This window comes from Pseudochaenichthys georgianus, chromosome 9 (genome assembly GCF_902827115.2).
Source record: "Pseudochaenichthys georgianus chromosome 9, fPseGeo1.2, whole genome shotgun sequence".
NCBI lineage: Eukaryota > Metazoa > Chordata > Actinopteri > Perciformes > Channichthyidae > Pseudochaenichthys > Pseudochaenichthys georgianus.
This window is the reverse complement of record NC_047511.1, coordinates 37520809-37542367: the sequence shown is the minus strand read 5'-3', so window position 1 is coordinate 37542367 and position 21559 is coordinate 37520809. Positions and strand designations below refer to the sequence as shown.

At 39.9% G+C, this 21559-nt stretch overlaps 2 protein-coding genes across 5 annotated transcripts in view; one reads left to right on the top strand and one right to left on the bottom strand.

Moving 5' to 3' along the window:
- The window catches only part of sgsm1a (small G protein signaling modulator 1a), a 30107-nt gene extending 24006 nt beyond the window's left edge, over window positions 1-6101 (bottom strand). For 2 of the 4 annotated variants that reach the window (XM_034091232.2, XM_034091234.2), the window contains exons 1-3: window positions 6019-6100; window positions 5874-5917; window positions 171-246 (exon numbers count right to left, since the gene is read on the bottom strand). In XM_034091232.2, coding sequence (XP_033947123.1) covers window positions 171-246; window positions 5874-5917; window positions 6019-6037 — 139 coding nt within the window. In that variant the 5' untranslated portion in view covers window positions 6038-6100. Of the gene's footprint in view, window positions 1-170; window positions 247-5873; window positions 5918-6018 lie in introns of all 4 variants that reach the window. The other 2 variants (XM_034091231.2, XM_034091235.2) reach the window with 2 other exon arrangements.
- A 5075-nt stretch (window positions 6102-11176) lies between these two features.
- On the top strand, window positions 11177-20498 carry slc6a4b (solute carrier family 6 member 4b). Its single transcript, XM_034091236.1, has 13 exons — window positions 11177-11387; window positions 12267-12401; window positions 12801-13020; window positions 13179-13317; window positions 13423-13557; window positions 14679-14782; window positions 15746-15873; window positions 15977-16089; window positions 16519-16650; window positions 16770-16869; window positions 17006-17106; window positions 18169-18336; window positions 20290-20498. The coding sequence occupies exons 1-13, from the start codon at window positions 11177-11179 to the stop codon at window positions 20368-20370; spliced, it is 1767 nt and encodes a 588-aa protein (XP_033947127.1). The 3' UTR covers window positions 20371-20498.
- Window positions 20499-21559: the final 1061 nt, after the last annotated feature.

The window sequence follows — 21559 nt, the reverse complement described above, 5'->3', positions numbered from 1 at the left end:
GGATATTGTAAGGCAACAGATTCTAGACTGCATTATAAATGAGACACAAGTAACTTCGATCAGGAATGATTTAAATACAATTGCGTTCTCAGTATTTCAGAATGGTTCCAGCTGAAGAGGTTACAAAGAAGCCAAAGCGGTGTGACTCATTTTTATGTTTGGTTACTCACCACAGAAGGACACAATATGGCTGCTGTCTTCGTGAACAAATTTCCTTGTTACAGCTTCCTCCATAATCTGCTTCACCTGTCAACGACATGAAGATGCCGGATGAGTCATTCATTAACAACTGGCACACACACAGGCTGCTTATTGGAGTGCTTACTGCACATATAACAGAATATAATCACGAGGGCATGAAACACACATGTATGATAGCAAGGATTAAACGATTACAAATCAATCAATCAATGTTTATTTATATAGCCCAATATCACAAATGTTACATTTGTCTCAGTGGACTTCACAGTTTGTACAGAATATCAGTATGACAATACGACACCCTCTGTCCTTAGACCCTCACATCGTACAAGGAAAAACTTCCGGAGAAAACGGAAAAAAAAGAAAGCGCGGGGTGAAAGGGGGTTACAAAGTGAAGAGGAAGCGAACCACGCTTGGTTGGAAGAGTGCATGTTAAGTTGGTGGATGAGTCACCAGCTCTCATCCCGAAGACCTCTCATGGGATTTGGAGGTGGTACATTTGGGGGTGGGGGAATAATAAAGGAAGGGAGGGTTTATCCACCACATCACAGACCCCTTTTATCAAGAAGTTTGTAATCCTCAGTGGGAGCAATTGATGCTGTTGCGTCAAACTCTGACGTTATCGTAGTCATGCAAATCCAACTTCTTTTTAAAAAAGAGGGAGAAGATCACACATGCTCACAAGGTAACGCTCATTAGTTAGCTTTTGTTGTCACGGCGATGTCCCCCTCTCCCCGCTGGCCTGACAACAGCGACAGACCAATAGTTTAGATGTCTGATGAATCAATCCCTCCCTCCCGTGGCTATGGAGACGTCCCCCTCGTTGGGCACCGCTATGCAATCTGCACGGGGCATATCATGAGTCCGTCTACAACGACCGTATGACACTGCCAAGTACACACACACACACACACACACACACACACACACACACACACACACACACACACACACACACACACACACACACACACACACACACACACACACACACACACACACACACACACACACACACACACACACACACACACACACACACACACACACACACACACACACACACACACACACACACACACACACACACACACACACACACACACACACACACACACACACACACACACACACACACACACACACACACACACACACACACACACACACCTCTGTGGAGAAACCAGCCGTCCTATAATATCAGTTTTCATGGTTTCATATTTACAGCTGGATCATAAAAGTTTCTCGGAGATGAATTTCGGTCTTTTTATGGACCAATAATAAAGTAATATCCCTTCAATCTTACTTGCTGTTCACAAATGATTAAAATACCTTTAACTTTCAGTGGTGGAAAATTAACTGTGTGTCTATATATTGCTCAAATCTATTTGTAAGTCTTACACTGAGATACTACCCACATATGTAAATGTATTCACATCCACATCTCTATCTAGAGAGAACAACAAAGCCAGAGACTTCAGATTTAACTGTGAAAAACCGAACAACTTGTTTTTCAATGATGGTGCTGGGAATATCTGCCCACTTAGCACTGATTGCCACCTCGCTGTTCCTTAAACCGAACAATCTCTTACTTGTGAAAAAGTATTGCGTCTTGAACCCTTCCCCATGAAAACAATTAGAATAAAAATACCATTCACTAATTAGACAGCAGTCATCACACAAACTTGGCCTGTTTGCATCAGTGTCAGTCATCTCCAGCATCAACAGAAATGATTCATACTGCCAAAACAACAGAGACAGTGCCAGTCTGATGTGATGCACACCCGCTCCAGACACACACACACACACACACACACACACACACACACACACACACACACACACACACACACACACACACACACACACACACACACACACACACACACACACACACACACACACACACACACACACACACACACACACACACACACACACACACACACACACACACACACACACACACACACACACACACACACACACACACACACACACACACACACACACACACACACACACACACACACACACACACACACACACACACACACACACACACACACACACACCAATTTTCTCGGTGAGTGAAGATCCGGCCTCAGAGGAATTCAACTGGTGAAGTGTCTAAGCTCAGACAACCTGCAGGTTTCTATGGAGACGGCACGTGTCTTACATTGGATCACTTCCGCCTAGGAAGATGCGTCAACCACAGCCATTCATCACTGAAATAAACAAAACTACTGTAACAACAACATCTAGATGCACTGTGCCATCATGACTTCACATCCACCCTCCTAGAGTCCTAGTGTGCATCGATAAAGCACACATCTAAACAAAGTGGACCACCCGGATGAGCCCATTCCACTAAAACGCCACAACAAAATATACCTTCACTATAATGAACAGATAAAACAATGTGCACGACGTGACAGCCAACATGAAACGTCTCTTTTACAGCAGCAACGTCTGTTGAATCTGAACTAAGCACTGTAGCCTGAAGGTATGAGACAGAGTGATAAAAGATCTTCAGAGTATTCCAATTAACTCCTGCAACAGCAGAGCCAAAAGATATGAGCCGGAGAGAAAGCCCCATCCATTAAACATCCAGCCTTCATAACTCATTATCTCTGTGGCCAACAAAGGAATGTAAGGCGGAGGAGGGAAATCATCATTGATTATGCATCTTCGCATTCAGTTAACTTCTTATTATGCGACCTGCACCTGAATTAGGTGTCTACTATTTGTATAATAACTTAACAACGAATAAGCAGACTGATCAACTATTCTGATTCCACTACAAAGTTAATGATCCAATCAGTAGCTTTCCTGGAGCATCACATGCTCTTCTTCAACGGATCAGGAGTCATGGAACTGTAGATGCTCAATTTACAAAACATTTCGTTAACATTTTAAGACTTCTTGCCTGAACCTCGTGGTGAGATTGTTCTGCAAACTTCCCCGTTCAGAGTGAGAGCTTCGACTTCAACCCCTTTCAAAGTGACATCACCATGTATCAAGGTCGGGGTGGACTTTAAAGCTGCTGCATACGGTCGTGCCAACAGTACCTTGTAGTTCTGTTTGATTTTAAATGGTGAACAAACTTGCCATCTCATACCAAAACCAGATTATGAATAGAATAATCTAGATCTAGAAAGGTCAACAACTGTATTATAGTCTCAGTGTAATAATATCTATCAGTATCTATGACAACAATAATATGTGATGATTTCCCCGCTGCTTGTTCCTGCAATATAAATCAAGCCTGTATTGTTTCACATCAACGTGATACCAGGAACTGCTGGATTCATTTACACTCAAATGCTTGAAACTTTATCCCAAGCATACAGCAGAGGTTCAGATGCATGTTCTTCTAGTCAGTCTCTCTCCCCCTGTCTCTCCATCTCTATCCTTTAGCAAACACAGGTGTGTGTTTCCACGCACGTGTGATATACAAAGACAGAGGGAGGAGCACAATTCGAGGCACGCCGGAGCCAGCCAGACAGACGGAGGCAGACTGAGAGTGGTTCTGTATCAAAGCTAAAGCAAATAAGAGATGTTTTCAAACCAATTTGAACCAGAAGGTAATTCTGTTGCACTCTCTGGATAATGGCCCACATCCAGGTATATCTGAGCAGACTGGTGGCAAATAACCAGCTGGGCGAGCGGAGCTTGAGAACACACAGCATAGAGACACCATATGGTGAAGCCCACACAGAGTAATACTAGCTATAAACTGAAACGGGAAACAGAACAACAACAACACATACCTTTCCTTCAAGAGGAGTTGTCTGTACGGCTTTAAAGGTGGGGTATGTCATTTATTTCAGAAACACTTTTAGTTATATCCCATGGAATGCTCTTAACATCCAGATAGCAATGAACATATTAAATGCTTTGACAATAAAGACATACAAAAATGTCTTCTGTGGAAGCCGTGGTGCTTTAAAAAGCACGACCAATCATCATCTGAGCCAGCCCGGCTGAAATAACAGGATGACCTACCTGCCTGTCAACCTTATCTCCTGCCCTCATTGGTCATGTGCACGTTCGTTGGAGGAGGGGCTCTGTAAGGAAGTCTGAAGGAAGACGCAGATTTTTTTCGGCTGCGTAATTTCACATTCTAGCGCACTCGAGCTGGTTTCTCCAAAATGACATACCCCACCTTTAAGAGTAACATTAAAGCCCTTTCAATGTACCAGAGCAACATTATTCAGACTCAAAGAGCCTTTATCTTTACATTTAGTTGTAATACTACTAAATGAAATTGCTCTGCATGTGTTATGAGATGCCAGGAGACCTATAGCCTACACAACAAGCATAAGGAATGATAAAAGATTTTCGGGGGAAAATCAAAACATTTGCAAGCGATATATTTCAATTCAAGTATATTTTTAAACCTAAAACATATTTTCCGACTGTTCAAGACTTCGAAATCGAACACGATATATGAGTCTTATTAACTAACTCATCCTGATTAATGCCGAGTGCCATCTGTTAATAAAGTGAGCTATCGTGTTTTTCTATCCACAGACTCCATCAGGCTGCACTTAAGGTATAGTAAAATCCCACTGAGGCCGTATCAGCGCACAGGAGGCAGGTTCAATCATGGGGAAGGGCCTGGTTTCCACTGATAAGACTGCAAACAGGACTCGGAGGAAAACAAATCAGACCAAAGTCTAGCTGTTCATCTTTTCACAAGATCCAGGATGGGATTTGTATCTTCGTTTGTTTGGTAGAAATACAGTCTTGTAATTTACGAGGCAATCTAATATGAAACTAATTAAATAAATCCATCAATAATGAACAGAAGTGCTCTGAACTGGGATACATGAGAAACAGTCATTATTCCCTTAAAACGTATTTTAATCTTCCCCTGTTTCAGTATTTTAGACCAAAATAAACGATATATAAAAGTTGTAGGTTGGTGATGTTGTAAAGCTTCAGGTGTTTGACTATAATGTGTAAATATCAGGTGTTCGTGATTTTAAGGAAACCGTCCCTGAACAGAGGCATACACACACACACACACACACACACACACACACACACACACACACACACACACACACACACACACACACACACACACACACACACACACACACACACACACACACACACACACACACACACACACACACACACACACACACACACACACACACACACACACACACACACACACACACACACACACACACACACACACACACACACACACACACACACACACACACACACACACACACACACACACACACACACACACACACACACACACACACACCAAATGGCTGGGCAGAAGGCTGATGGTTTGCTCTGCCATAAACACCACAGACACTGAACACATACAATCTGTTTCTCCATGTGAATAATTACTGAGCTGCAGCACGAACAACACTTCAAACCCGTAATGGTATTAATATACATAATATTTTTGGCTTGTTTAGTCTTTTTAAAAAAAAAAAGACATTTCTTTTTTAGAGCATCAAAACCAATGTATCTCAGGTGTCATCAGGAAAAGATGGGGCGTTCAGTGCAAGTGTCAACACATGTTTGCTATGTTTCACCTATCTAAGCACAGGGGGAAATTGGGCTGAACAGATTCATAAAAACCAACGTGTTTGTTTTTCCGAGGCGATAAGTGCAGAGCTGAAAACACCCACCTCCTTCTTGACGGTGCGCAGCAGCCTCTGGCGAGTCTCTGCCTCTGAAACACAGCACACACACAAAGGACATTATCACAATCTGTCTAAAAATACAATTTGAATTTAGAAATATAGTTATCCTCTTGTTTTGTGTTGCTCCCACCTGCCATGATTGTTGCCATGGATCCTGTCTCCTGTCTACGAGCGGCACTACTCCCATCCGCTGAGAGCTGCCTCACACCGAGGATCAAGCTCCGCCCCTTAAAGACACACACAGGGCAGCCATTGGGTGGCCCGAGTGTCAAAGAACACACTGATATTTACAGATTTCTGGCATTACAATCTGAATATAATCTCCATTAGATATATAGTTGCCTACAGAATAGATATCCGTTTATTTGAAATAAAAAGGTTAATATCACTGAATGAGATGCAATGTAAATAGATAAATATAATTGGGAGGAGTACTCAGATCTTGTACTTGAGTAAAAGTACAACAACCAGAGTGTAGATACAGTATACTCTGTTACAAGTATCATTCAAAATGTTACTCAAGTGAAAATACAAAAGTATTAGCATCAAAATATACTTAAAGTACCAAAAGAAAAGATACTCATTACAAATTGGCCCATTTTAGAATAATATATTATGTGTTTCGATTATAATTATTGATGCATTAAAGTGTTATTAAAGCTGGTACTGTGCAGCTAGTTTGAATAACTTTGTACACAGCAGGGTAGCTTGTGAATGTTACTCCAGGTGTAACTAAAGTCTGATTGAAGAGTTGATTATAATTCACATCATTAATCAAAATCTGCAAAGTAACTACAGGGATATATACAATTGTATTTATACTATTTTAATATAAGTATAATATTGTATTTAATATGTCAAGTTACTTTACAGATTTGGATTAATAATGTGAAATGTAATCAAACACTTAAATAAGAATGTAGTTACTCCTGGAATAAATTCACAAGCTACCCTGCAGTATACAAAGTCATTCAAACTAGCTGCACCTTTAACACATTAATGATCAAAACATACAATATTCTGAAATGGACCATTTTGCATAATGACTACTTTTACTTTTGGTACTTTAAGTATATTTAGATGCTAATACTTTTGCACTTTTACTAGAGTAACATTTTGAATGCAGGTATTTTACTTGTAACAGAGTACTACACTCTGGTACTTCTACTTTTACTTCAGTACAATAACTGTACCTCTCCCACCTACAGAGTAGTTGCCCGCTTATTTCAAATACAAATGTCAACATCACTGAATGAGACTTAAAGCAGTGATCTCATTGCGGTAATGTTTTCTGTCAAATAGATGCCATGCAAATGGATATAGATATATGCATATCCCCAAACTGAAACAAAGCATAATACATGATGGATGGGAGTTGTGTGCTTGTAATGTTCCCAACATGGAAACATTTCGTCTTCACGCCATCTGGTGGCAACATAAGGAACAGCTGGGAAACTAAATCCTGTGATTTACCAGTGATTTATCTCAAATCACATCTGATCGTTACAGATTTGCCATTCAGCAATGTTCGGGCTTGGTATGCATCACTGACATTGTAATTCAGAATGTTTGATCAGAAATGTGGATATACAGCATTTTAAGACTATTCTCCACCTGTTGCTCGATACACTCAGGATACATGCCTGGAGTTCAAAAGCTGGAGCATATCAGGACAAATCTCTGGGTAAACAACAATAGTGAGGATAAACAAAACTATGTAAATATAAGTTTGAATTCAGACACAATTCTACATACAAATTGAAAAATATTGATGTTGATAGACTTTTGGTTATGTTTACTCAAACACTTTTGTGAGAGAAAAAGGTATAATTGTGCAAAAATAATTCTACAAATAAATGTATTCCCTTCAATGAGATATCTAATTGTATTTATTCATAAATAATTGTCCAGAAGATAGCGACTGTGTCTCTTTCGAAGCGTACGACCCCCAAGAAAGAACAAATAATGAAATAAAACATACAATTCCCAGCTTGAATCTTATTGAAAATGCTATCTTCAATTATAGCAACACATTTCCCACTTCAGTGTTTTTGGTGTGAGTGAGAACTTGTTCAGCAAAACCACCGTCTGTGTCACAGTGAGGAGTGGGTGTAGCATTTAGTGCAGCGAAGTGTGGAGTTTCAGTTCTGCCTGCAGGACTGAGCTGTCATGCAGATCAGGTGGTGAACACATTGAGGCATAACACAGGATGACAGATCCACGTGTTCCTTCTGTGGATAAACATGTCCAAATGTGATTCCTTGTATAATCTTAAATCCTGACATCACCTGTTCGGACCTGCAGTTTTACAGTTTTTTTTCAATGTGAATACCAGCCCGAATAATAAAACAACTTGAATATTCGAACCATCATGTGTTATTTGGGGATACTAACCATTTAAAAATACATAGCAGCAGTTTATGTGTCCTTGGCTGAGAGACAGGGGCTTTATTCCTGCTTCATGTGAGGACTCTATTTCTCTCACAAGCCCCCTCTCTAAACCAGGATTCCCCTCGTTGACATGACTCACTGGCAGCAGCTTTAGATAATGTGAGGTAATAGCATGTCTTGTCAAAAGCCACACCAGGACTTCTGCTCGAGTAAGCAGCACACCAGAGCTGTCTACACAGTTAGCCTTTACATTCTCACATTGGTAAATATACAGAGTAATTGAAAACAGGCACATTTATTTAAGCCAAACAGGTCATCTGCAGAATCATAGACATGACTCTGAGCACTTATGTTGTTTCAGACGATCAGAATGTCCAGCGAAGAGGAAAGTTCACTGTATGTGCTCAGGGAACACTGGAGATGAGGATGGTTTACTATCTGGACAGCAGAAAACAGAGAAACACAGATTAAAATCCTGCATTTTCTGAAACAACAGTGCTGTGTCTTGTCCATGTCTGTTTGTCCGTCAGCAGAGAGGGCCAACATGCACATGTGTGATTAGACTCGACGTGCGATAGAGACTCCTGTCAGTCTGATGTTCTTCTGCCCATGTGTGCCAGTGCACATTGACAGGATGTGTATGTTGGCGAAGGCCAGTGCTATATGGTTTGTTGTTATGTTGTTATGCTTTGACCCTCAGGGGCCACCACACCTCGGCTGAGCAACCACAGCATTTCCCCCTCAGCTGATTGTTTATTCCTCCCGTCTTAGCTTTGGCAGCGAAAAGACATTTTGAATGTGGAGGAATCTGAGCTGTGGAAAATAAGTATATCTATCTATCTCTCTATCTATCTATGCTTTTTGACGCATATTTTAGCAAGAAATGACTGAATTCATTGTTTTTAAACAAGAATATGCATCTGACCATATCCAAGCTTCAGGTTACACATCCAGATAATGATTCATGTAACACCATTGTATGATGCCTTGTTATGAACCGAGATACAGGATGCAGGACCCAAAAGCAGGATTCGGAGACAGATGTCCAAAAATAGAATGTTCTTTAATCACAAACTAAATCGTACTTTCACAAAAAATAGAAAGTAGATAAAAAGCCAAAACAAAGTTGTACAGCAACACAAAAACTCACTTGACAAAAGGTCTAAATCTCAAGGTAGGTATCAGGAGTCAAAAGGCCTGGGCGCTCACGACATGAAACATAACGAACTGACAAAGGAACAAAGAAACACCAGGGCTATATATAGGTGAGGGGGATGGGCACAGGTGAAAACAATCAGGGCAGGGCCAAGCAATCTCACGGGCGGGAAACACACAAAGGCAGGAACTGTGGGATCTGAAATGACAGGAAAGATTACTTTCAAAATAAAAACATAACTAAACCTAACTAACTAAACATATCTGTCGAGTCACAACATGCCTTTGGATGTCTCTTGTCCCGTGTCTGTGTCATATCTATTTGCCAAAAGGGACTTCATTTAATGCACTCTCTGTTGTGTGACTGCTGCTCTCTGAATGTCCTGTTAGCAGCCTTTTCAAAGTGCTCGGTGCTAAAAGTGGTAGATTTGATTAGAAGTACTTTTATTAGGTTATTATATTTTTAAGGAGTGAAGTTAAGCTGCAATGATTTTCTTCAGCTGTCTTCAACAAACTATATTACTGAATTGACGATCCAGCTAAGATGGCTTAAGGTGCTTTTTGTAGCTCTCTGTGTTAAACTTTAAAACTAGGACTACTTTGATTGTGTGAATATAGAGATCTATATATTACAACATACATCAATCTTAATAACTACTGTAACATCAGTACTTTGCTGGGCAACCTGTTGCTTAAATAGAACATAAAGGAGTTTTATCATACAACTAACAATTCTTCTGTGAAATTCAAGCTGAACATTTAGAGCGTTGATAAATGTTCTTCATATATTGTTGTAATTTCAGAACCATTTATTCAAAATATCAGATTTAACATGGAAAAGGACCTTAAACCACATGGAAATGGTGCATGCTGGGATTGTGCAAATGTGATTTGTAACAATAAAGTTGACTTGAGCAAAAGGCGACCATGTTGAGCTCTGCAGGTCACATCATTATCATTAAAGGATGATAACCCTGTTAGCCATCGACATGAGCATTACCTTGATTGACAACATGTTGCTGTTAAATTGGAATTAATTGGGAATTTGGGAGGCTGTGGCTAATTGGGATCAAGTTTGAGTCCCACTGCAGTCTGCATGTTATTGTGTCCCTGGAAGACACTTCCCCCGAATTGCTCCTGTGGGGACTGCCCACGGTATTGAATGTATGTAAGTCACTTTGGATAAAAGTGTCTAACAAGTGACATCTGACATGTAATGTAATGTAATGCCCAAAGCACAAGCAATATATTAATGAATTAAGTGGAGAGAAAAAACTAAAAGTTGCATATCAATATGCATTTGATATTGAGATAATCCAAAAGTTACGAAACGTTATCAGATTACATTGTGCAGATTTCGGAAATATATATCATGTGTTTTGATTGTATATTGATGCATTAAACTTTAAGTGTTATCATAGATGGTAAATATGCTAAGTTATTGATAATATTTTACATTATTAAAAGTACAAAATTGACCTCTGAATTGTAGAATTGTAGCGAAGTAGCAGGAAAGTAAAGTAAAAGTAACTCAGCATTTTACTTAAGTACCATAGTAGATGTACTTCGTTACTTTCCACCATGCACGCTCTCTGTGATCTTTCTCCACCAACAGGTATCCCCAAGTTTCTGCTCAGCTCCTCCCACTGCTGCCTGCCACCACCACAGAGAAACATCCTCTGCGGAGCTGCTCCTCTGACTGACTTTTTCACAGTCCGATGCCTCAGCAGGACCCAGCAGCCATGGCCGGCACTCTGACCCACCCAGGCTCCCCTAACCCCGGCTACACCTCCAACAACGCCGCGGCCCCCGTCCCGCTGCCGGCCATCACACAGACGGACTCCAGGGACAAATGGAGCAAAAAAATGGATTTTCTCCTGTCTGTCATTGGCTTTGCGGTGGACCTGGGAAATGTTTGGAGATTTCCGTATGTATGTTATCAAAACGGTGGCGGTAAGTGGTTTAGTTATTTTTAAACCAGACCTTTCATTTCACAAGTTAATAGCAACTTCACAAACACTTCTCTATGTTCTTCAAACCGATTCAAACTCAGAATTGGTGCTCAAAATGGCTTTGAATTATTCAGAATTCCGGCTGAAGCTGCGCATTTGTCAGGAGAAACTGTCCGTGGTGCTGAAGGGCACAGCCTTCACATCACTAAAAAGTTTTAACGCGTTTACCACGAAAAGCATGTTAAACTTTCTTTAGTGACCTTATATCAATCGTATTTACTCCGCAAAAGCCTCTCAAAGTTCAGCTTTTTTGACAAAAAAACGAAAGAAAAATGTGATTCTTTTAAAACTAACCTCTACACAGATTTATTTTCAATCCTGAAATGTGTTTGGAAAGTTGTGTGCTTAACTCTAACATCACCAACAAAGGGTCGATAATATTGGCAACACATGTTCATTAAATAATACCTTTAACAAAGTGATGCAATGAGACATAAAAAGGCATTGCGAATATAAATAAAAGACAATTAAAACACATACAAACAGGATTGAAAAAGCATAAATAAATGATAAATGCCATTTTGAAACTGAATAATCAAGATTATGTAGACATTATTTGTTATAATTTTGCAGTTCGGTGTTTTAAAATAGCGTTGATGATAGTTCTTAACCCAAAGCTTTGTTTAAAAATGATTTGTCTTTGTTAATCCCCATAAACTGAAGGTTGCTGTATACCACCATTATACAGTCTATGTTTCATTAACATTACATGTTTAAGTTCAGCCTTGTTTAGTCCTCACTCTGAAGTTTTTCTTTAATGTCCCCACTTTATTCCACATGAGACTTACATTGATTATTACCTTCATGTGTTTCTGTGCAGGTGCTTTCCTTATTCCCTACGTATTGATGGCCATCTTTGGCGGTGTGCCGCTCTTCTACATGGAGCTGGCACTGGGCCAGTTCCACAGAACCGGAGCCATATCCATATGGAAACACATCTGTCCCATTTTCAAAGGTAAGGCCTCACACTGCGCTGCTCAACATCAGATAATCAGATAGTTACCTTTCTGAGACTTCGTGATAGACAGAGGTGGAAGAAGTACTCACATCTTGTACTTCAGTAAAAATAGAAGTATAGGAATACTCTGTTACAAGTAAAATTCATGTATTCAAAATAAAAGTACTAAAGTATTGATTGACATCTAAATATACCTAAAGTTCCAAAAGTAAAAGTACTGGCTATGCAGATTGGTCCATTGTAATCATTGATGTATTAATTTATCAAGCTTGTAAATGTAACTAAAGGTACTATGTAAATGTAGTGGAGTAAAAGTACAATATTTACCTCTGAATTGAATATTCTATCTTGATGTTATGTAACATCAAAGGGACTCAGTGAGTGATTCTGTTTCAGGTATAGGATATGCCATTTGTGTCATCGCCCTTTACGTGTCCTTCTACTACAACACCATCATCGCCTGGGCCCTCTTCTACTTCTACCACTCTTTTTCCACCGTCTTGCCTTGGACAAACTGCGACAACGTGTGGAACACCCCCGACTGCACCAACTACTTTGGCACGGACAACGTCACCTGGACGAATTCCTCCAGGTCTCCCGCAGAGGAATTTTACACGTAAGTTCATGTAAGTGTGAGTTACAGAAACCACATATAAAAATAGCTTTACAGTAATACTCTAAAAATAATACAAATAGAGCCGGCTTGTGATGTGGTACGGGAAATGTTGTCTGGCATGCTGAAGCTGTGATGATTCATGTGTTTCATCGTGACAGGAGGAATGTTCTTGAGATCCACAAGTCTTCGGGGCTGAGAGACGTCGGGGGGGTTCGCTGGCAGTTGATGCTCTGCCTTTTTCTCATTTTCACCATCGTATACTTCAGCCTCTGGAAGGGCGTAAAGACTTCAGGGAAGGTAACACATTGTATGCTTTATTACCACAACAACAGAGAAGTGAATATGTATCGTCTCTACTCACATGTATAGGGTCTCCTGATTGATCTCTTTCTTCCTCACCAGGTAGTGTGGGTGACGGCCACCTTGCCCTACATTGTGCTCTTCATCCTGCTTATTCGAGGCGCCACTCTGCCAGGAGCCTGGAGAGGTGTGGTGTTCTACCTGAAACCTCAGTGGGGGAAGTTGCTGGAGACCCGTGTGAGTTATACAGAAAGTCGGTCAGTCAGAAAAGGATGCATTTCAATCGTCTTCAACGAGAAAAAGAGGGCATACCTCATGTATTTGGTTCCTTGAGAATCGTATTTATATTACTTCGAAAGATCCAGTGCCTGATAAAAACAAAAAATAAAGAAGACGAAGGAGAAGAAATAGACGTAAAAACATAAATGCATGCAGAGAGCAACATAAAATAAGAAATCAACACTTTTAGTTTGCCAATGAAATGTTACCTCTTAGATTGTATGTTTTCTTTTTTGATGTCTTACTTTTAAAAAGCAGTCAGTGTTAATATAATTACTCAAATATCTTGCCTTTTTCCAACATTTTTTCAGAGAATGTACAAATGTATGGTTATTGAAAGACAAAAGATAAATAATATTTTCATTTTTATCTCCCAAAAGGAGCTTATTCTGGGTACTAAGATATATTTCTCCACGGTCCTGCGAACATGAGGGCGTTCTTTAAAAGCCTCAACTTGCTGTAATAGTGTAGTAAAAAAACAAACATCTGGATTATCCAAGCATAGGACGCAGTAGTTTAAAAATATAACTACACCAATTTCTACCCATTATTCCCTTAAGAATTTAGTATATTTTCTATTTTAGATCAATGAGATGTCCTCTGTTTCCTCTCCAGCTCTCAGCGGTTGTTTGCTAAACATGTGTGAGTGCTTTGGATGGGAGGGAATATGGATGAGACTTAATGAGATGCATAAATAAGCCACAGAACAGGATAATAAGATGCATAATTGGTTTAGATTTTCTGCCCATTAACAAAGGCCTCCCTTTCTGTCTCACTCACCGATATACAACACTGCTCTCTTCTTTTTAATGCCGAATGCGTGCTGCTCTTCAGATCTCCCTGCATACAGCTGTGTGGCAACTAGATTTATATACTACTGAAACAACACCTCTTCTGCCTGGTGAATTATACGGAGGGATTAAAACACAGAAATACAATTTGGGGGATGATAATAAAACACAGAGTAATGACCTGGCCGAAAGTGGTTCTAATCTTTACAAATTATAGTATGTTTAAGCTTTTATAGGCCTACAACTTGTATTCTTAGATGGTGTAATGTCTATTTCTGTCTCTTCCAGGTATGGGTGGATGCGGCGGCTCAGATTTTCTTCTCCCTGGGGCCCGGGTTCGGCGTGCTCCTGGCTCTCTCCAGCTACAACCCTTTCACAAACAACTGCTATCGGTAAGCGCTGAGCTTCATTGTAGACCTGCGACACACTGAGTCGTGCGAACCTACATTGGTGGCTTTAACACCTCCTGTTAGATTTGAGGATTGAGTTGAATGACTTCAGCGCACAATACGCAGTCAGATGTCCAAGAGGAGCTGTGGGGTTTATTGCTCACGCATTAAATACGATGATGTGGTCCAGACGGTGTTATAGAGCCTGGAGTGATGAATACTACATGTTAGCTACACATGCCAAGATGTACAGGAGAAGACATAAGCTGTACTGTATGACTAATAGTGTGTGTGGCTGATGTGATTAGTGGAGCAATGGGGCATGTGTGGAAACAAAATGTGTGTTTTATTGTGTAGGTATGAATGAAACTGGATGCTCCGATTACCAACATATAATGTGTCAAACCTCAGTGTGATAATGACTTATTCTGAGTTCATTTTATTTTTGTATGTTTAACTAATATATTATGAAAGTGTCTTCTCTATGATATTAGAAAAGTAGATATAAATTGCAACGTAACAAACGTCCAACTCTGACTCAAAACATTGTATTTCTTATCTTACATGAATTTGTTTGAAGGCATTAGTTTTGAAAAAGGATGTCTTTTTATTTATCAAATACACTCCATGACTTGTTCTGTGGAGGCTGCCTGAAGATGAAAGATGTTCATTTTCTAAAAGCATCGACTGATCTTCTCTTGTTTTACATCCCTAATGAACATTCAGCACACATTCCTCATTAGTTTTGTTGTGAGATGTTTATGGTTGCTAGGAGTATCTTCATATGTCGGACATACGCTGAATAGAAAAAGCAATCCATTAATCAAAGGCAAAGCTTTGAACAGCTCTCCCATCAGACACTGATACTTTGGAGCAATGCCTCGGATAGAAATGAAAAATGAGAATTTCAGAAATGAATCATTAAGCTGCGTGCTCTTGAAGAAAATGTCATGTCTCCCTCCACAGAGATGCCATAGTGACCAGTTTGGTGAACTGTTTGACGAGCTTCGTGTCGGGGTTTGTGATCTTCACGGTGCTCGGATACATGGCAGAGATGAGGCAGGTGGAGGTGGAGGATGTAGCCAGGGATAAAGGTCAGGGAATCAGTTCATTTATTCAAATCCTGTGAAGATACAACTCAATTATTAATCAACTGCTGACCCTACTCTATTCAATACTGTGTGTCCATGCTTTCAGGTCCAAGTTTGCTCTTCATCACGTACCCAGAGGCCATTGCAAACATGATGGGCTCGACCTTTTTTGCCATCATCTTTTTTGTGATGATGATCACGTTGGGACTGGACAGCACGGTACGAACCTTTGAACAGGGGACATAGATGGTTCTTTTATGTATAACAGAACAATATTTGAAGCCGTAGTGATGTTTATTATACTGAAATATTATTCCTTACCTGATATTAAGCATCCAATACATTGAATGGCTTATGCAGATTGAAATATCTACAAGCTACACTGAAAACAATGAACCGTTGACTTTAATTAAATGTACTATGTCAACAAATTCCATATAACTGTATGAGGTTAGTTGAAAGCAATAATATTACGTTTGAATAAGAAATAGGTTTAACTTAGCATTATTGCTTTCCACTGACATTGTACAGTTATATGACATTTGTTGACATATTACATTTAATTATAGTCAATTTCCCGTTTTTTTCAGTGTACAATAAAGTACTATGTCAAACGTTCTAACAACAACAAGTGACTGTGTGTTTCAGTTCGGGGGGCTGGAGGCGATCATCACTGCTGTGTTGGATGAATACCCGGATCGTTTCTCACACAGGCGGGAACTTTTAGTTCTGGGCTTGGTAGTCGTCTGCTTTTTGGGCTCTCTCAGCACCCTTACATATGTACGTTTTTCTTTTTTACTTTAAAGCTTGGGCTGTTGCTTGGATATATTGTTGTGTATGAAAAACGTCTGCAGTCTGGTGATGGATTTGGATTAGTAATTGTATAATGATTTCGACAGGGTGGGGCCTATGTGGTGAAGCTGCTGGAGGAATTCGGAGTGGGATGCTCCATTATAGCTGTGGGTTTCCTCGAGGCCATCGCAGTTTCCTGGTTCTACGGTAAACACAATGTGATATCAACTGATCTGTGTTCAGTTTCTTTTATCTGCTATGTACATGGAGGATGACCCTTGATATTGAAATACATTTTTAGCATATGAAAAACAAAAGGCTCCGTCTTTTTTGTTGCTTTCAGGTATCACAAGATTTAGCAATGATGTTAAGGCCATGCTGGGCAAAGCTCCAGGATTGTTCTGGAAGGTGTGCTGGGTGGCCATCAGTCCAGCATTTCTAGCGGTAAGATATGAGATTCTGTGAACTGGAGCTTTCAAATCAAATCAAGTTTTATTTATATAGCACATTTTTAAAACGATTTTTGTCCGAGCCAAAGTGCTGTCCATGCAATAACAACACTTTACTGCGATAGCAAACAGAAGACAATAAATTACAACAGCAAATATAAAAATCAAACGCAGGGAAATGTCAGGAGTTGTGCTCCGCTCTGACTAGAAGGCCAGGAGAAGAAGTGAGTTTTTAGTGTCGATTTAAAAAACCCTCACATGGAGGGGCAGAGTGTTCCAGAGCTTTATCTTTACAATGCTAACATTTACTTGTTTTATATAAAACACCAGATAAGTAATATTCAACATGTAGTCATTTTAAAAATATCATCCAATTGGCAGAAGTGGATCAGCACACATATATAGTTCAACAAAACAGGTAAGAAGTAAGAAGATCTCAAAGACGTACGTTATCTGGATGACTAAATATCAGAATGAATATTTGAACATGTTTCTGTGTTCTATATTTTATTTGGTTTCAGGCTTTGTGTGGCAAAACATTCTCAGATAACTCAATTAACCTGCTTCGTAAAACAGGCCCCAAATGACTTCTTATTTTTGTACATGTTCAAACTGTGAAAAGGATCATCTTACACATTGAACAATGTTAAGCCAGTGCCAACATGTTTTATTCCATACATAAAGCTGTGTGTAAGATCAAAGGACTACTCCATCAACAGCTGATCCCCCTTGTGTACATTAAGCCCTCCTCTATATGAAATATCTTCTTCAACACTTTTTCAAAAACATGTTTATTGCATAAATGTCAGGCAAATGTCAACGTCCCTCCCCTATAGTTTAATATCTTGCTCTCTTATTTGCATCAATCTTTCTTCCTGTTGACATTTTGCATTATTACACTATGACTTCCTCTGTAGCATACATGTCTATTTTATGAATAAAAGTGTGTCAGATATATTACCCTTTCTCTAAATATTCTCCCATGTAAGAATACAAAGTTACATTTCCATATAGAGATGCTAAATATGGAAATGGTATGGGTCCCTACTCTTCTCAGTATATTATAGTGAGCTCCCTGCTGAAAGTGCCGCACCTGACGCTGTTCGACTACACATACCCAGACTGGAGCATCACAGTGGGATACATGATGGGCCTCTCCTCCTTCATGTGGATCCCCATCTACATGGTCTACAAGCTGGTGTGGACCCCTGGATCTCTCAAACAGGTCAGTGGAGGACAGAGGAAGGAATACAAACAAAAAGCAGAAAACATAAGTTGTTATGTGCAGAAAACACATTTCCTTAAAGGTCACCGATTATGCAAAATCCACGTTTTGATGTCTCTTCTACATCAACATGTGTCCCCTCTTCTTCATGTCTCTTCTACATCAACATGTGTCCCCTCTTCTCCATGTCTCTTCTACATCAACATGTGTCCCCTCTTCTTCATGTCTCTTCTACATCAACATGTGTCCCCTCTTCTTCATGTCTCTTCTACATCAACATGTGTCCCCTCTTCTTCATGTCTCTTCTACATCAACATGTGTCCCCTCTTCTTCATGTCTCTTCTACATCAACATGTGTCCCCTCTTCTTCATGTCTCTTCTACATCAACATGTGTCCCCTCTTCTTCATGTCTCTTCTACATCAACATGTGTCCCCTCTTCTTCATGTCTCTTCTACATCAACATGTGTCCCCTCTTCTCCATGTCTCTTCTACATCAACATGTGTCCCCTCTTCTCCATGTCTCTTCTACATCAACATGTGTCCCCTCTTCTTCATGTCTCTTCTACATCAACATGTGTCCCCTCTTCTCCATGTCTCTTCTACATCAACATGTGTCCCCTCTTCTTCATGTCTCTTCTACATCAACATGTGTCCCCTCTTCTTCATGTCTCTTCTACATCAACATGTGTCCCCTCTTCTTCATGTCTCTTCTACATCAACATGTGTCCCCTCTTCTTCATGTCTCTTCTACATCAACATGTGTCCCCTCTTCTCCATGTCTCTTCTACATCAACATGTGTCCCCTCTTCTCCATGTCTCTTCTACATCAACATGTGTCCCCTCTTCTTCATGTCTCTTCTACATCAACATGTGTCCCCTCTTCTCCATGTCTCTTCTACATCAACATGTGTCCCCTCTTCTTCATGTCTCTTCTACATCAACATGTGTCCCCTCTTCTCCATGTCTCTTCTACATCAACATGTGTCCCCTCTTCTTCATGTCTCTTCTACATCAACATGTGTCCCCTCTTCTTCATGTCTCTTCTACATCAACATGTGTCCCCTCTTCTTCATGTCTCTTCTACATCAACATGTGTCCCCTCTTCTTCATGTCTCTTCTACATCAACATGTGTCCCCTCTTCTTCATGTCTCTTCTACATCAACATGTGTCCCCTCTTCTTCATGTCTCTTCTACATCAACATGTGTCCCCTCTTCTTCATGTCTCTTCTACATCAACATGTGTCCCCTCTTCTCCATGTCTCTTCTACATCAACATGTGTCCCCTCTTCTCCATGTCTCTTCTACATCAACATGTGTCCCCTCTTCTTCATGTCTCTTCTACATCAACATGTGTCCCCTCTTCTCCATGTCTCTTCTACATCAACATGTGTCCCCTCTTCTTCATGTCTCTTCTACATCAACATGTGTCCCCTCTTCTTCATGTCTCTTCTACATCAACATGTGTCCCCTCTGTGGAAAGAGACTCTGAAAGTTTCAGGAAAAAAGATTCTCTCTCTTTTTCTCCTGATCCATTTCTATAAAAACCTGTCTGAAAATGAGCTGATCAGATGTTGGCCACTTTATGATGTCATAACGATTTGTTGGCTTGGTAACCATTAGCCAATCACCAACCAACGTAACCCCCCCCCCCTTATCACCTGCATCTCCTCCTAGAGCACCATTGGGTTCTTTCTGACCAAATATCTCTCAGAGGGGCGTGGGGAGGGGCTCCTTGTTTTCATCTAAAGTAACAGACAGAGAATCAGCACTTTGGAAACAGGGCTGAAACAGAGGGGATTATGGGTAATGCTGCAATGATCTGTTTGGTGTTTGGAGCCAAACACTTCAGAGACATGTTTTGTATATATCTGAGAGCTGTAATAGATTGATGAAAAACAGTATAATAGGAGACCTTTAACATTTAACCTCTACCTGTCTGGTTTCCCACAGAGGTTGGCGGTGTGTCTCAGACCGGAGAGGACCCTACCTGACATCCACGCTGACAGCCTCAACATGGCCACTGTGCCGTAGAAAGAAAAATATCCCTTGCTTGTAGTTTCTATTAAAAAACCACAGTTCTAAGTTATTATCCATGACTGGACCTGAAGGTTATCAGTCACCTGCCGATGATATCCAACATGACGACTGTCACTGCACATAAACACTCTGTAAAATGGTAAATGTTGCTAAATGTGTTATTCCAGGAGGAACTGAGATAGCAATACTCAATCAGATCTACAGCTTCACATGTTACCATTTACAAGTGTTGCATTTGTGCTATGTGGGAGTTGGTAGTGAATACTTAAACGTAATGGTTTCCCCTTAATCTGCTGTCTTTATCACACAAGAACTATATGCCAAGGAAAATAAAAACAAGTATTGCTATATGTTACATTCAGCCAACTATTACTATTGCATGAGGTTGTTTTCTCCTTTTAAATTCTAAATGTCCTGTATGTAAAAAGCAAGATTAAACAATCATAACCTCACTGTTGCACTAAGAGCAAGGTTTATATTGTTCCACTAGAATAATCATGGCGGCAGAGTTTTGCATTTCTCACGTAATTATTCACTTTATTTATAGGGCTTATTATTCGCTAATGGACAACAAATCAGCTGATGTTTTTCAAACCAGGTTAACCCAAACCAAAAGCAGTTCAGCAGTAAACCTCAGACCTTCCTTTAGTTTCGCCTGTTTTTCATATTCATGAAGTAGATCTGTAATACCGTGCTGGTATAGTGTTTTGGAATGGAGATGTGAGAGGCATTCAGACAAAGCTCATCAGTTCCTTTTCAGAATTATTTTCTTCTTAAATCTTAGATTTTTAGTGTATTATTTTGGCATTTTAGAAAGTAGAAGTCCTGCCCGTAGTTACAGTACATTATGATAATACAATATGTCCAACTGTAAGTTTGTTGGTTCTTTATATTCAAAATGAACTTTCTGATCTCCATCTGATGCCTGTATTTAACTCCAGATAGCCTGTTTTGCCTTAATCTGCCTAAATATTACACTGTATGTACAAAACTTGTAAAGGTTGTATTGATATTGTGCCTCTCCAATGTTTTCAATGTAATTTGAGACTGTTCAAATGTTTTTTGTAGACACATAGCGTAATATCACTTGTGTCTTTTCCATTTATTAATCTAAAGTGCTTTATACTGTATTTTTATTTATAGAATAATGTGATGAGCAAGGTGATGATTGTTGTGTGATTTC

What these genes read in the sequence shown, in the direction of transcription:
- slc6a4b (XM_034091236.1), top strand. Translation starts at nt 11,177, where the DNA reads ATGGCCGGCACTCTGACCCACCCAGGCTCCCCTAACCCCGGCTACACC. An exon ending in CATCTGTCCCATTTTCAAAG is followed by an intron (nt 12,402 to 12,800) that starts GTAAGGCCTCAC and finishes ATTCTGTTTCAG; the next exon opens with GTATAGGATATGCCATTTGT. An exon ending in CCCCTGGATCTCTCAAACAG is followed by an intron (nt 18,337 to 20,289) that starts GTCAGTGGAGGA and finishes GGTTTCCCACAG; the next exon opens with AGGTTGGCGGTGTGTCTCAG.